We start from the raw sequence: 17699 nt of genomic DNA, 5'->3' as shown, positions 1-17699 counted from the left end.
GTTGCTCTAAATTCTAAATACTTTTTAGAAACAAGGGGCAAGTGGCTGGCTCAGTTGGTAGAACATCCAACTTTTGATCTTGGGGTCTTGAGCTTGAGCCCCAAGTTCGGAAAGTGTTTACTTAAACAAACAAACAAAAACCTGCCTAGAAATAATGTAATATGTCACATCTTGGGATTCAACCATAAGGCTGAAATTTAAGTATTTGAGATATTCTCCTTGGATTTCACCAGATCAGTGATCTTAAAATAACATCCTGTAGCAAAAGATGAATATTTCAAAAAAAAAAAAAAGATGAATATTTCTTGGCTGAACATTTATTAAGGTAGATTGTGAAAGTCAGAACTGACTCCTCGTAGAAGAAATGCAAACAAACAAAATGGAACACTTCTATAATCTGTTGCAAAGCAGGAATCTGCTTACAGGCAGTATTTCATCATTTTCTTCAATGTGGTAAAATTTTACTTGATTTGAAGTATATTTCAAGAATTAGAGAAACCCTACTGTACCATTGAAGTGACAATCCTTAAGAGTTGGCCTTTTATAAAACTAGAAATGTTATTTATGCAAAGACAAAACAATAAGCTCATCTAGCTGGGAATGCACTACAGATACCATTCTACACTTTCTTCTTCTATTAATAGCCATCTTGGAACACACGAAATTAACTAAGTCAAAGATCAATAGAATACTGAAATTGCCTAGAATTTTACGTGCCCTTTATAAACAAAAAATTGAATCCAACTTATATATGTAACATGGTAAATATGTTGTTAAAGACAATAATATACTTGCACATATGTCCTTCAAATATATTTGAGGAACAACAATATGCTACAGAAATCATTAGTGGAGTGTATTTTCTCACTTGCAACTCTGGACTTCTGAGCAACAAGAGAATTAACAATGAGAAGCCTGTACCTCTTCATAATATGCTAATAGCTCAGAGCTCCAACACTCTCAGAATCTCAAACTAAAATGTTTGACATTTCAAAATTCCAGCATTTCCATTTTCTTCAGAAAAGCATTGTTTACATTAAGTAAAGGCTTAAAATAAATACCTCTTGGTAGGTATTATTCCTTCTCAGAGGGGTGCCAGGGTGGCAGAGCTGGTTGAGCCTCCAACTCGATCTTGGTTCACATGATAATCAGGGTTGTGAGATCGAGCTCCACACTGGGGTTCATGCAAGGCTTGGGCTCCATGCAAGGCTTGGGCTCCATGGTGGACTCCACGGAGTCAGCTTAAGATTCTCTCTCTCCCTGTGCCCCTCACCCACTACCTGTGTACACTCTCTCAGAAAAAAAAAAAAAAAATATATATATATATATATATATATATATTCCTTCACATAAATTACACCATCTTTATGAAGTTTTTTGTTTTTTGTTTTTTTTAAATAGGCTCCTCACCCTGCACAGAGCCCAACAGGGCTCAAACGCACAACCATGGGATCAGGAGTCCAGGACTCAACTGCCTGAGCCACCCTGGTGCCCCAAATAGATTCTCTTATACAATATTCAACAAATATTCATTTTGTAACTATATAACCTGAAAATACAATATGACTGAATGAGATAAAATTGTCAACATGAAATACTGGGACAAGTGAAAGAATGCAGAGCAAGCTTTGAACAAGTTTAACTATAAAAAAGCATTAAATGAAAAAAATAACAAAACTATGATATAAACCTTAATTAAAATTAAATAATAAAAATTAAAAATGGAAACAATCACACAAAAAAGTTTAGAACCTCTTAGGAGACACAATGACTCTTTCAAGCATCTCCAAAATAATAGGTTACTATTTATAAAGTACTGACATCTGGGACTGGTTTATCTTTGTTTTTAATAAAGTGAACTCAAGAACATCCTATAAAAAGGTTACTCTCATTCAGCTGCACTTCCATATGCTATCCTGAATGAGAAAACAAGTAGCAGAGAAGCAGATTTACTGTACACAGAAAGCACAGACCCATGTACTCTTCCTCGGAGACTCCACTGAGAAACACTGATACAAAAGGTTAAAGGATTATATGTAATTTTCATGGCTGATGTTGTAAAATTGACAATAAATAAACAAGTTTAAAAAGTAAGCTAGGCTTCATTAATGAAATACAAAAACACTGATGTAACATTGACTACCCCGTACTACGTGACATAATATGACCACAGCAATGCATTGCAGCCCCTTGTTTGGGTTGAAATCAGCTATGTGAATCTAAACAAATGAAAAGCCACCCCAATTTCAGCAGAAACTAAAAATGCTACCTTTCAATGTGTTTAAGGAGGTACTGCATTGCTAAATTCCTGGTTGCTAAGGTCACTTTTTACTGTTAAGCCCAATTGCCTCTAGTCAGCCTGCATTTAGATTATCCTCATTATGCAACTCCTAACATATTGACCATTTCCTCCTATTGACTATCCTCTCAGTTCCCATCCCCCTCATCATTTTTTTTTTTAAACCTTTCTCTGGTTTCCTAGCCCTCTGAGTCTCTTTCTTTAGTTCTTACATCTAACTCTAAATGTTAGTGTTCTCTCAGGTTTTGTCTAAACTGCCTTCTTTTCTAAATAAGAGTGGTTCTCCCAGGGCAAGGGGATGTAGGGATTGTTTGCCTAGTCCCATGCTTTAAATACTGCCTACAGTTAAAAATGTAAACATTTTGTCTCATCTGAACAGGCATTTCTTTTGCAACTCTGAGCAACTCCCCCTTTCCTCACCTGGCAAAAAACTGGGGCTTTAAGACCCATAATATCAGCACCTCAGTGAAGCTTCCACCAGGTTTTTCAAACTTTCAACTCTACCATCTTATGAAAACCTCACAAAATACTCAAATATGTGAGACAAGATTCCATCAAAATCCTAGAGAACACAGGCAACACCCTTTTTGAACTCAGCCACAGTAACTTCTTGCAAGATACATCCACAAAGGCAAAAGAAACAAAAGCAAAAATGAATTATCGGGACTTCATCAAGATAAGAAGCTTTTGCACAGCAAAGGATACAGTCAACAAAACTAAAAGACAACCTACAGAATGGGAGAAGATATTTGCAAATGACGTATCAGATAAAGGGCTAGTTTCCAAGATGTATAAAGAACTTATTAAACTCAACAGCAAAGAAACAAACAATCCAATCATGAAATGGGCAAAAGACATGAAGAGAAATCTCACAGAGGAAGACATAGACATGGCCAACACGCACATGAGAAAATGCTCTGCATCACTTGCCATCAGGGAAATACAAATCAAAACCACAATGAGATACCACCTCACACCAGTGAGAATGGGGAAAATTAACAAGGCAGGAAACCACAAATGCTGGAGAGGATGCTGAGAAAAGAGAACCCTCTTACACTGTTGGTGGGAATGTGAACTGGTGCAGCCACTCTGGAAAACTGTGTGGAGGTTCCTCAAACAGTTAAAAATAGACCTGCCCTACGACCCAGCAATTGCACTGTTGGGGATTTACCCCAAAGATACAGATGCAATGAAACGCCGGGACACCTGCACCCCGATGTTTCTAGCAGCAATGGCCACAATAGCCAAACTGTGGAAGGAGCCTCGGTGTTCATCAAAAGATGAATGGATAAAGAAGATGTTGTTTATGTATACAATGGAATATTACTCAGCCATTAGAAATGACAAATACCCACCATTTGCTTCAACGTGGATGGAACTGGAGGGTATCATGCTGAATGAAGTAAGTCAATCGGAGAAGGACAAACATTATATGTTCTCATTCATTTGGGGAATATAAATAATAGTGAAAGGGAATATAAGAGAAGGGAGAAGAAATGTGTGGGAAATATCAGAAAGGGAGACAGAACATAAAGACTCCTAACTCTGGGAAAGGAATTAGGGGTGGTGGAAGGGGAGGAGGGCGGGGGGTGGGGGTGAATGGGTGACAGGCACTGGGGTGGGGGGCACTTGGCGGGATGAGCACTGGGTGTTATTCTGTATGTTAGTAAATTGAACACCAATAAAAAATAAATTTATTAAAAAAAAAAACAAAATACGCGAATATCATATCATTTCTAGAAAAGAGGACCCTTAAATTTGAAGAGATTATTACTAGTGGAAAACAGGAACTTAAACTTATGTCTTCTCACTCTAGGTCCAATGTTCTTCCTAATACACCATGATACTCTCAAAAGAGGGGAGATTCAGAAATTTAGTACTTTTTGGGATGCCTGGGTGGCTCAGCGGTTGAGTGTCTGCCTTTGGCTAAGGGCATGAATCCGGATTCCCGGGATCAAGTCCCACATCAGGCTCCTTGTGTGAAGCCTGCTTCTCCCTCTGTGTCTGTCTCTGTCTCTCTCTCGCTCTCATGAATAAATAAATAAAATCTTTAAAAAAAAAAAAAAAAAAAAGAACACAGAAATTTAGTACTTTCATTATTGTTAAGAAAAATTAGTCTTCTCTGTTTCTTTCCAGAAATAAATGTTTAATCTAGATATAAAATTATTAAAATTACTTTAAATTACACACACAGAATCAAACTGGTTAAGATAAAAGAATTTCTTGGGATCCCTGGGTGGCGCAGTGGTTTGGCGCCTCCTTTGGCCCAGGGCGCGATCCTGGAGACCCGGGATCGAATCCCACGTCGGGCTCCCGGTGCATGGAGCCTGCTTCTCTCTCTGCCTGTGTCTCTGCCTCTCTCTCTCTCTCTCTCTGTGTGACTATCATAAATAAATAAAAATTTATTTAAAAAAAAAAGAACTTCTTTAAGACAAAGCAGGAAGCAATTCAGAAAAAAACTAAAAGCAAAAAAATCGACAAAAATCACAAAAGGAATACAGAAAAAATATCTCTTTACTAAATGAAAAAACTGAAAATCTTGAGGCCAATAATCAAATACACAGTCTTAATTAACCAATAAATGACCTGCTTTTCTAAAATGATCTAAAACTCCCTAATTCTGGTTTTGTTTAAAGGGAGAAAGGGACAAAAAAGGTTGATAAATAAGATTAAATTCAAAAAAACAAATTATCGATGATCCCATCCCTAGGAAGTATTTAGGCATCCTTGAGATGGTCAATGAAGGATCAAAGGACATAAAGCTTTAGGACAAGATGCCAAACAGCAGAATAGAAGTCAGAGAGCTGGAAATCAACACTTTGCAGCCATTGTGATTAAGAATGGTTCAAGAGAGGAGCACTTCCGTGGCTAAGCGGCCAACTCTTGATTTCAGCTAGGTCGTGATCTCAGGGTCCCGGGACTAAGCCCCAAGTTGGGCTCTGTGCTCAGTCGAGGGTCTGCTTGGGGATTCTCTCTCTCTCTCCCTCCCCCTGCTCACTCTATCTCTGAAATAAATAAATCTTAAAAAAAGAAAAAGAAAAAAAAAGAATGGTTCAGAAGATTTATCTAGGTTGCTATATCTAAGAGTCCGTGAAATTTAATAAGGAGCAAGATATCTGCACTGCCCTCAAATCATCCCTCACAGAATGATTACTGGGGGAAATATAATGGACAACATTTTAACAGAACATTTCCAGGAGCAAGTCTGAGAAAGCCACATTACTATGATATTATTCTAACCAGTCATGCATAACATGAATCTAAATATGAGGAAACACCAGTAAATCCAAAGTGATTACCATGAGTAAAATAATTCACTTGTATTCTTCAAAGGTGCCATAGTATGTGAAAAACAAAGGTTAAGAGGGCACCTGGGTTGCGCAGTCCATTAAGCATCTAACTCCTGATTTCAGCTCAGGTCATGATCTCAGAGTCATGGGATCCAGCCTTGCATCAGACTCCCCATTCAGCAGGAATTCTGCTTCTCCCCCTCTCTCTCTGCTCCCCTCCCCTCACTCATGCTCTGTCTCTCTCTCTCAAATAAATAAGTAAAATCTTAAAAAGGAAAAAACAAAACAACCAAAGGTTGAGGAACTATTTCAGATTAAAGGAGATCAAGAGATACAACAACTAAATCAAGTACATTATCCTGGATTGGATGCTGTACTAGACAGAAAAAAAAAATGCTAACAATAAATTATTTACCAGGACAAATCACAACACTGAATTACAGACTAAAAATTGTACTAATATTACATTTCCTGAATATAATGGTACTACAGTTGGTTAAGAAAATATCAATTCTTGGGATCCCTGGGTGGCGCAGCGGTTTGGCGCCTGCCTTTGGCCCAGGGCGCGATCCTGGAGACCCGGGATCGAATCCCACGTCGGGCTCCCGGTGCACGGAGCCTGCTTCTCCCTCTGCCTGTGTCTCTGAGCCTCTCTCTCTCTCTGTGACTATCATGAATAAATAAATAAAATCTTTAAAAAAAAAAAAAAAAAGAAAATATCAATTCTTAAAAAAATACATACCAAGGTATTAAGAGTAAAAAGATATGATGTATACAACCTATTCTACAATGGATCAGAAAACACAATATGAATGTATATGTGTGTCTAAGTATACATGGAGGTGGAAAGAAATAAAGCAAGGTAGCAAAAAACTTTGTAATTGGTGAATCTGCATAAAGGGTAGTTCTCTGTACTATTCTTGCAACTTTTTTGGAAATCTGAAAATACTTCAGATTCAACCATCAAAAATTAGAGCAGAGCTAATGAATGAATGCATGGAGGGAGTCAAAAGGTCTACCTTCCAGTTATAAAACAAGTGAATCATGGGATACAGCATGCCACTATAGTCAGTAACATAGTACTGCATATTTAAAAGTTGCTGAAAGTAAATCTTAAAAGTCCTCATCACTGGACGCCTGGGTGGCTCAGCGGCTGAGCGCCTGCCTTTGGCCCTGGGCGTGATTCTGGAGTCCCAGGATCAGTCCCACATCAGGCTCCCTGCATGGACTAGAGCCTGCTTCTCTCTCTGCCTGTGTCTCTGCCTCTCTCTCTCTCTCTTTCTCTGTGTGTGTCTCTCATGAATGAATAAATAAATAAAATCTTTAAAAAAAAAAAAAAAGTCCTCATCACAAGAAAGAAAAATTAAGAGACATGGTGTTAACTAGATGTTAACTAGACTTATTGTCGTGATCATCTCTGAATACGTACAAATATTGAATCATTGTCATATACCTGAAATTAATGTTACATGTCAAGTACACCTCAAAAAAAAATGACAGCAGAGAAACAGGGTAAGCTTTAAATTTTTTTACATAAATTTTACCATTTGGCTTAAAAAAAAGGCAAGAAATATTATGATTTTATAAAAGAATGTAAACTCATGAGAGATTAAAAGACCACTTCCAGGTGTCCCCTTGCTCCTATACAATCTCACTAGATTGCAGTTCAATAACCAAAATGTTCCTGGAAGCTTCAAGGTAATATAATGTCTACAACTACTTTTCAAAGTTTTACATTTTTAATGAGATGTGTGCATTCTCTAATAAAAGCATCATAAATTTCATCAAATAGTAGCATATCCAAGTGTTCAAGAATGGGCTCTCAGATTAGAACGTCTGCATTCAAATTCAAAGTGCAGCACTGTAGCTTTGTGATCTTGGACAAGGTAATCACTTGCGCTCTAATTTCTTCATTTGCAAGTGGAATCAAATAAGTATCTGGTAACAAACCACTGAGGTTGTGAGGATCGAGTAAGATAATAAATGTAGAACACAAACACACAAGCACTCCATGAATGTTAGCTTTTTTTTTTTTTTTAAGATTTTATTTATTCATTCGTAAGAGACACAGAGGGAGAGAGGCAGAAACACAGGCAGAGAGAGAAGCAGGCTCCATGAAGGGAGCCTGACGTGGGACTCGATCCCAGGTCTCCAGGATCACGCCCTGGACCAAAGGCTGCGCTAAACCGCTGGGTCACTGGGGCTGCCAAATGTAAGCTATTTTTATTTTAACTCCAACCTGCTTGACACCTCAACAGCACTGTTCTTAGTCAAAGCCATACATCTTTCTCCAAACTACACCCAGATCTGACAAGATAGGAAATCAGAAGCTCTAAGAAAAAGGTAACAAACCATACACGTAAATTAATTGCAAGTAAATCACATGCAAAACAGACAGAGGCAGACTTACAGAGTTAATTCAACAGCCGAACATTTTTGCTAAAAGAAGTGTAAAGCTGCAGCAAACTTCCTATTAGAACAATCCATCATCTAAATGCACTGAATGAAAAATGAAAAAAAAAAAAAAATCCGTTACCTTACCTGAGAACAAGGGGGCGGGGACGGAAAACTGGATTCTACACGCTGTATAGAAGACTTCGGTCAGCTTGGTACAAACAAAATTTAAACCCCACTGCAACTACTAGCAACTCTCCAGACTGCCCTATCTTGTTAGTAAAATTTAAGTTGGATTTGAATCATACTCTTCTGACACCTGCAAAGCCATCAGCACGGCTACTTTCACTTAATTCAGCATAAATCTAGTGACGGCCTATGATGTGACCACAGTCTAATAATAAGACATTAAAAACAAGAAAAAATATAAAAATGATTACAATAAAATATAAAGTTACCAGGATTCTCTAAGTTTAAAACCCCTCCAACCAAAAAGTTTGGGGAGGTTTTCTCTCCAGTTTTCGATGGTACATAATATCTTTACTTAAAAAAAAAAAAAAAAAACTCTACACGGTTTAGTATTTGTCTTTAAGATTCACATTACGAAAAATAAATAAATAAATAAAAATAAAATAAAATTCACATTACGGGACGCGGTGCTCCGCGGCCGAGCGCCCCGCCTGCTGCTCCAGGGCGCCGTCCGGGGTCAGCCCCGGCCGGGCTCTCCGCAGCGAGCCGGCCCCCCCTCCCGCCCCGTTTCTCTCTCACGAAAAAGTAAAATCTTTTAAAAATAAAATAATAAAGTACGATTCACGTTATTAACTTGTAAAACTTTAGAATCTGTTCACAGGCACACTGTTCTCTACTCACAGGCTCACTACTCTGTCTGGGCTTGAGGGGTTCTCCCCGTGAGGCGACGGCCCCGGCCCGGAAGGTCGCGGGAGGGCGGGCGGCCCCCTGCGTCTCCGCCGCTCGCGGAGGGCCCCCCCTCCCCCCGGCGGGGGACGACCGCTCCAACGCGCCCGCGGCTCTGCGAGCGCCTCTTTCACCCTCACAACGCGCAATCCCCCAAGTCTGGTCCAGTAAATATTAAATTAGCAGGAGGTGTCCGTTCACAACTCGGATTCCCGCGCCCCGGCGCAGGCTGACTCCGTCGGATCTTGGGAACGAGACCTGAGCTCTGCGAACAGCTCTTCTCACTCAAGTCAGGCCTCCGAGAGCCCCCGACACGCTCACCCGGGCCCTCCGGCGGGCTCAGGGCCACCCCCGGAGGGCTCACCCGGCCACCCCCGGAGGGCTCAGGGACACCCGCCCCGCCCCGCCCCCGCCGGGAGCCCAGGCCCGCCGCCCGCCCCTCGGGTCCCCAGCTCCTCCGTCCCGCCTCCACACCCCAAACCTTTCTCCTCACTTCTTCAAATCGCTGCTGAAGAGGCCGAAGGCGCCGGAGGGGGAAACGGTCGAGGTCGCCTCCTGGCCCAGCTCCGTCGCCTCCCCGCCGCCGGCCTGCTCACTGTAAGCGAAGCTGTTGCCGGACATCGCTGCGGCGCGGGCTGGGGTCCGGCCAGGGGCCGCCGGGGGTCTCTCCGAGGGCTCCCGACCCGGGGCGCCGGACGAAACTACTTGTGGAGCCGAGCGGCGCGCGGGCGCTTCCGGGCTCGTCACGGCCCCTCCGCCGGCTGGCGTTCCCCCCGCCCCTCCGCCCCCCCCCCGCGCGCATGCCCAGTGCGCGGCTGGCCGGAGCCCTCGTCGGCCGCTCCCGGCGCGCCGGGATTCCCTTCTCCGGGCTTTCCGAGCGGCTGAAGGGCTGCGGGTGGGGTGGGGCGGGGCGCCAGGGAGGCCGGGGGCGGGGCCTGCAGGGCCGCTCGGCTTTTCAGGGTTTTTTGAAGAGCAGTAACCGGTTGTACCCGGTCTGATGCCTGAAGCAGGTGTCGGGAGCCCGGGCGCTTTGACTTCAGTAGTAAAACGAGTAGTAAACGAGTGGCTTTCAGATTTCCTCCGCCGTGCCCTCCAACACACCCTATCAGGTTTCCTAAATCCGCGACGATCGCCTTTCCTTTCGTGGGCTGCTGTCCACCGCTCTTCCCGCGCCTGCCCGCCGTATTCCTTTCGCAGCCGCCCCCACGAAGCCCCAGCCCCTCCCCGCCGTGCCTCTGGGTCCCCCGAGAAGCGCTGCTCCCGGGGCGGTCCGCGGGGCTAAGCGGGTGCTTCCTGCTGGCCCCGGGCCACCGGGCCACCAGCGGCGAGTAAGACAGAGCCACGTGGCAGCCGGGAGCGGCCCGTAAAGCTCCCCAGGCTGCCGGCGCAAGATCTGAGCTCCTTCGCTCTTTCCTTATTCTTTCCCCTCCGCACGCGCATTGAACCCTGGAGAGCCAGAGCCGGAGACTGTCAGAAGTTCAGCGAAACACCAACTGCCCCCCACCCCCGCCCCAGGAGGAGGTGGGGCCGTTCAAGGCTCCACTCCTCCAAAGACCACACAGATAATCATGAAATACCATTGCACACCTGTTAAAATAAAAAAATAATTTAAAAAAAAAAGCCAAAATCTGGAACACTTAAAACACTAAATGTGACACAATAGGAACTCCCATTACTGGCATGATTGCAAAGTGGGACAGCCATTTGGAAGCCAATTTGTCAATTTCTTACAGAATTAAAAGTACTCCTATCATACAATCCAGCAATAGCATCCCTTGGCATTTACCTAAAGGGGTTAAAAAAATATGCCCACCCAGAAACCTGCACGTGGATATTTATAAAAGCATTATTCATAATTGCCAAAACCTGGAAGCAACCAAAATGTCCTTCAGTAGGTGAATGAATAAGTAAACTGTGGTCCTTCAGACATTAATATTATTCCATGCTAAAAAGAAAGCAGGTATCAAGCCATGAGAAGACCTAGAGGAAACTTAAGCGCACGCTAATAAATAAGAGAAGCAAATCTGAAAAGGCTATATACTGTGTGATTCCAACTGCATAATATTCTGGAAAAGGCAAATTATGGAGACAGTGAAAACATCAGTGGTTGCCAGGGGTTGGAGAGGGGAGAGGAGGGATAAATTAAGCAGAGCAAGGAAGAATTTGTAGGGCAATGGAAATATCCTGTACCATACCATAATCATAGATACATCTCATTATACATTTGTCCAAGCCATAGAATGTACAACACCAAGAGTAAACCCAAATGTAAAGTATGGACTTTGGTGATAACGATACGTCAGTATAGGTTCATCAACTGTAACAAGTGTACAACTTTAGTAGAAGATGTTGATAATCGGGAAGGCTATTCCTGTGTAGGGGTAGGGAGTATATAGGAAATCTCTGTACTTTCCTCTCAGTTTTGCTCTGCACCAAAAAAAATGCTCAAAATAAAAAAATAAAGCCTTAATTTAATACATGAAAACAAATATAAAAAATAAAGGCCACACCGTTACTGTGTAAACACTCATGACTGAGTCTTTACTTTGAGAGAAGGGAACATCCTCCCAACTTCATCGTCTGTTTAAAACTTGATAGGTTTTGTTGTTGTTGTTGTTGTTGTTGTTTTAACTTGATAGGTTTTTATTTCAGTTGTAAAAATACTTCTCCAGAGAAGCAATGATGAAATTTATTATACATCAATATGGATATTGATCAATTTATGAAATCTTACGTATTGCTGATTATTCATGATGATGATAATCGTAGATATACTTAACAGATGGCTTAATATGTACTAAGCACATAGGTGATTTGCATATATAATTGATTTAATAGTAAAAGAAGCTAGCTTTGGTTTCTTTCATCTGTAAAATGAGGAGATTGATACATACCCTAAAGAATCTCTGGCATATATATCTGGGTGTAGAATTTCTTGGTTGTAGATTACATGCACCTTTACTGAATAGCCTAAATTGTTCTCTAATATAATTTTAGTAGTTCACCTTCCCACAGCAGTGTATAAAAGATCTTTCCTTGAGCATCTGGATGTCCCAGTCAGTTAAAGGTTCAACTCTTGGTTTCAGCTCAGGTTTCAATCTCAGGGTTGTGAGATCCAGCCTCACTTCAGGCTCTGAGCTCAGCATAGAGTCTGCTTAAGACTCTCCTCCCTCTCCCTCTGCCACTCTCCCCTCACTAAAATAAATAAATCATTTTAAAAAATCTTTCCGGGGATCCCTGGGTGGCTCAGAGGTTTGGCGCCTGCCTTTGGCCCAGGGTGCGATCCTGGAGTCCCGGGATCAAGTCCCGCATCGGGCTCCCGGTATGGAGCCTGCTTTTCCCTCTGCCTCTCTCTCTCTCTCTCTCTCTCTTCTATCATAAATGAATAAATAAATCTTTAAAAAAAATCTTTCCTCACATCCTCACCAACACTTGGATTTATAAAAAGTTTGTATTGTCATCAACATGATAGGTATGAGTATTATTTTTGTAATTTTCATGGTCATAATGAATTTGAGCATTTTAAATATAATTTTGTTACATTTGCATTTTATGAACGTACTTACCCAATATTACATTGAGTAGTTTGCTTTTCTTATAGATTTGAAGGTCTTTATTCTTAACTTTGTCATTTTTAATTCACTTGTTGATTTTATTTGCTGACATTTTACTTATTCATGCATTAGATTGACCTATAATATTTTTTACTTTGCCCTCGAATGGTGTAGGAATTATGGTTGTAAGTTCCTCAAAATGGTGATTGGGTAGCTTTCTTTATCTCTTCTCTAGATTATTATGTATAGCAAAGCAGATATTCCTTGGGAAAACAGATAAAACTTTCTTTTATGACTTGAAAAATAAATTAGAGAGTAGACAAGAAAGACTTGCAGTACTTCCTGCCAAAAGATTCTAATATATTCTAGAAATATAAAAATAGTAACCACATAGTTTGAGATCTAATGTTTCCTGTCTCTTCAGAATTCAAAAACGTTTATGTAGTCATGAGATTTTTGACAGAGGAAAAAGGTCATGCTTCCAACCAGAAGAAACATCAGCTCTAATAGAACCAAAGGATTATTATTTGATGTTTGCTACCAAGCCAAAACCAGATTTTGTTTTCTACCAGCATATATATTACTTCAAGATTATTGTTGCATAGGCTATATTTTTTCAAAAATGATTTTTCCCCTAACATTTAGCAAAATTTTTATTGAATTCTCTCATTTTAGTTTCTATTCATCTAAAATCTCATGATAATAGGTATCAAGTTTGGTGCATATATTTTCAAACTTATTTTCTAAGCATGGGAAAACAAACTATATATGTGTATACTTTGCCAAATGTCAATTAAAACTATAATACCATTTTGTGTCTGACTTTTTTCTCTTAATATATTATGGAAATCTTTCTATACTGCATTTAATCAGCAGCCTATACACCAGCTTTGCCCTTACATGTTATTGCACAATACCATCAATATTTGCAGAAGTTAAAAATCCACAAGTCCAATAGTTACATCAAATGATATGCACACTTAAAACTCTAATAGATATTGCCAAATTTATAACCAAAAAGAGGGTACCAATTATCTTTCCCATTAATATTCCTCTGGTATACTATACCATTTCCAGTGATTAATATTATAAATCTTATTTTAATGTTTGTTAATCTGATTGACAAAAATAAATAAAACCCTCATTATTATTTAAACTTTCATCTCATTTATTTAAGTAAGGAACGATATAATTTAGTGTCCATATAGGAAACTTCAAGACTAAAAAGTGACATAAACCATAATTTTGCTGGAAGGGCACATATAAACCAGGACTTTTCCAGTAAAAATGGATATATGGTTTCCCTAGATATGATGGAGCTAAAGCATATATTAAATGGCCATCCAAATTTTTCTTCTATTAATTATGCAGACTTGATATTTGCTTATTTTTAAGTAGGTTATCCATGTTTTTGATTTATAGGCACATTATATTATTATAAATAGTGAATGTTAACCCTTTCTCATTATTTTCTAGGAGAATCTAAGTTATAAAAGTTGGTTCCAAAACTTGTAGAAAACTCAAATAGACTAAATAATTATAGAAAAATTGGAAAAAAAAGAAATCTACAACCAAAAAGGGATTAAGCCAATACAGTTCTACTAGGCTTATAAGGAGTTTGCTATTTGTTATTTTTTAAACTATTATTAGCTTTTTAAAAAAGAAAAAGAAAAAGCACTTTCAAGTTCATTCTGTAAGACTAGCATGACTAATATCCAAGCCTGAATTTTTTTTATACCAAAAGAAAAGAGTATCAGACTCTCTAAACAGAGTAGAGAGCCCAAAAATAAAAACACACTTACTGTCAATTAATCTACAACAGAGGAGGCAAGAATATATGATAGGTTAAAGACAATCTCTTCAAAACATGATGCTAGGAAAATTGGACTGTTAAATGCAAAAAAAAATGAAACTGTACCACTTTCTTACACCATACACAAAAATAAATTCAAAATGGCTTGAAGACTGGGGCATTTAGGTGGCCCGTCTGTTAAGCATCCAACTCTTGATTTCAGCTCAGGTTGTGATTTCAAGGTCATGAAATTGAGCCCCCTGTTAAGCTCCGCACTGGACATTGAGCTTACTTAGGATTCTCTACCTTCCTTTCCCCCTCTCCCTTTCCTCTGCTTGTGCTCTCTCGCTCTCTCTCTCTCTCTCTCAAAAATAAAATAAAAATAAAATAAAAATATTTTAAAAAATAGATTGAAGACTTAATGTGAGACCTGAAACCATAATAAACCTAGAAGAAACTCTAGGCAGTAATCTCTTTGACATTGGCCTTAGCAACATTCTTCCAAGATACATCTCCTCAGGCAAGGGAAACAAAAGCAAAATTAAACTATTGGGACTACATCAAAATAAAAAACTTTTGCACAATTAATTAAACCATCATTGAAACAGAAAAAGCAAACTACTGAATGGGAGAAGATATTTGCAAATGACATGTCCAATAAAGGGATAGTGTCCAAAATATATAAAGAATGAGACAGCTGAACACCAAAAAACATGAGTAATCCAATTAAAAATGAGAGGAGGAGTTGAACAGACATTTCTCCAAAGAAGACATCCAGATGGCCAACAAACATGTGAAAAGATGCTCAACATCACTCATTATCAATAAAATGCAAATCAATACCACAATGAGATATCACCTCACACCTGTCAGAGTGGCTAAAATAAAAAACTCAAGAAACAACATGTGTTGGTGAGGATATAGAGAAAAAGTAAAAGGAACTGTCTTGCACTATTGGTGGAAATACAAACTGTTGCAACCACTGTGGAAAGCAGTATGGATGGAGGTTCCTCAAAAAATTAAAAATGGAGTTACTATATGATCTAGGAATTCCATTACTGAGTATTTACCCAAAGAAAACAAAAACACTAATTCAAAAAGATATGTGCATTCCTATGTTTATAACAGCATTGTCAGTAATAGCCAGATTATGGAAAGAACCCAAATGTTCACTGGCTGATGAATGGATAAAGTAAGATGTGGTAAACATATATAATAGAATATCACTCAGTCATAAAAAAGGATGACATCATGCATTTTGCAAAAACATGGATGGAGCTAGAGGATATAATGCTAAGTGAAATAAGTCAGTTAAAGAAAGACAAATACCAAATGATTTCACTCACAGATAGAATTTAAGAAACAAAACAAATTAACAAAGAAAAAAGAAAAAAAAACTAGACTCTTAAATGCAGAGAACAAACCAGTGGTTGCCTGAGGGGAGGTAGGCAGGAGGATGGGTAAAATAGATAAAGAGAATTTGAAAAATATCGCATTTCACAGCAGCAACAAATAAGTCTTAAGAAACAAGACTTAAGAAATGTATAAGACTTAAGTCTTATTATTAAGAATAATTATAAAAAGAGAATAATTATAAAATTGTATTGTTTAGCTATGGGGGATAGGGGGCTATAGAGAGTCTATATTTCCGAATTGAAATATTCAAATGAATCCACATATTTAATGTACTTTCAATCAAAATTCAAATTTTTTACTAGACAAATTGAATCTAAAGTTCCTCTGGAAAAATAAAACCAGCTTAAAGCAAAAAAAAAAAAAAAAAAAAAAAATTGGAAAAGAAAAAGTACAGCATCATGAAGGAAAATTAGATGTCTGTATTACTTTCCAATGACTGATGTAACAAATTACCACAAATTTTGTAGTTTGAAACAACATAAACTTATTCTCTTACAGTTTTGGAGTCCAGAAGTTTGAAATCAAGGTACACGATCTAGGGTATGGACAGGCCACTCCTTCCAAAAGCTGTAGGGGAGAAGCCCTTCCTTGCCTTTTTCCAGCTTCTGGAACTGCATTCTTTTCATTCCTTGGCTACTGGCCCCTTCTTCCATCTTCAAAATCAGCAGCATAACATCCTCAAATCTTTCTCTCCTCTGTCTTCACATTGCCTTCTCCCAATCTGTGTCAAATTCCCTCTGCTTCACAATTTACAGGAATTAGGACTTGTATAGATCTGGGAGTCATCATTCTGTCTATCACAATCTAATTAACACAATACCTATAAATAACTTCCAAGATGGTTAAAAATAAACCACACAAATTGAATGAATTTTAGGAAAATGTTTTCAGGATTGAAGGAAGAATATCAATCCGAGGAATGGGGTGAGAAAGACTCTCAGCACAAACTTAGGAATGGGGTGAGAAAGACTCTCAGCACAAACAAGAATTTGTCATATAATAAATTCCATACAAATAGTTTTATCACCCTTTACAATTAGAAAATTACTCTTCTCATGGTTTTAAATGAAATTTAAATTTTATAAGGTTGGCAAAGATATGAAGCCCAAATTTCACAAATTTTTCTGTTTATTTGAATTTAAGAAATAATTCTATCCCTATTTAAAAAACAAATTGGAATTATGAATAAAACAGTAATATGAGCTCTCATAACTATGAGTTTTCATTTATTGAACTCTTAAAATGTTTCAAGTTCCAACTTAAGGAATTTACATGCACTTACTATGGTTCTACTTCATCTGGCCCTCATTTATACCTCCTGCCTTCACTGAGACACACTCTCCCTGAATTACTATACTTCAGGCAGTCTGGTCTTCCTGTTCCTTGTTCCACCAAGCTTGCTCTAATCTGAGAGACCTTACTTGCTGAGTTTTCTCCGGGAATAGTCTTCCAATGGGTATTCCAAAAGCTGACTCTTTTGGCTTTATCCAAGCTTTATTTCATTCAGCTATTAGCTCATCTATCGCCTATTCGGAGATGTCTTCTCTCTAATGTCCTCACCCAATCTAATATGGCATCTCCTCACAGTCCCCATCCTCATTGGTTATCGAATTGACTAAGACAGCTGATTTGTCTAATTAGTTATTCATCACTCTCTGATACATATCCCTCTGGAAGGTTTGCATGTTAAAGAGGACAATATTCCCAGATAGAGTATGAAGTTTCCTTCACCAAATGAATGTCAGTTGTCATGCCTTCCTATTTAAAGAAACCCCATGACTAATTATTTTGGAACAAGAAGAATGCTTCTGTAATTGAATTTATGCAATCTTCCAATTTACCAAGCATTTGGGGATTTTCATACTTCAGGTTTTCTAAAATGGTACATACCTGCAAACTTCTGCCTTGAGAATGCCATGATTTCATTATTGTATTTTATAATGAAATTGATCCAGAAAAAATGCATTGTGATCAACCCTACATTAGATAATGATTAATATATATTAAAAATGATGATTTAGGTATGGAAAGAGTGTATC

General features: G+C 39.0%; 1 protein-coding gene across 1 annotated transcript in view; it reads right to left on the bottom strand.

Annotated features, from left to right (window-relative positions):
- Positions 1 to 9633, bottom strand: part of AP3B1 (adaptor related protein complex 3 subunit beta 1) — a 266465-nt gene extending 256832 nt beyond the window's left edge. The window contains 1 exon segment of the mRNA NM_001002974.2: positions 9392 to 9633. Coding sequence (NP_001002974.1) covers positions 9392 to 9519 — 128 coding nt within the window. The 5' untranslated portion in view covers positions 9520 to 9633.
- Positions 9634 to 17699: the final 8066 nt, after the last annotated feature.

Source organism: Canis lupus, chromosome 3, assembly GCF_011100685.1.
Source record: "Canis lupus familiaris isolate Mischka breed German Shepherd chromosome 3, alternate assembly UU_Cfam_GSD_1.0, whole genome shotgun sequence".
NCBI lineage: Eukaryota > Metazoa > Chordata > Mammalia > Carnivora > Canidae > Canis > Canis lupus.
Note: the sequence above shows the minus strand (reverse complement) of the source record. Positions and strands in the feature narration are given on the sequence as shown.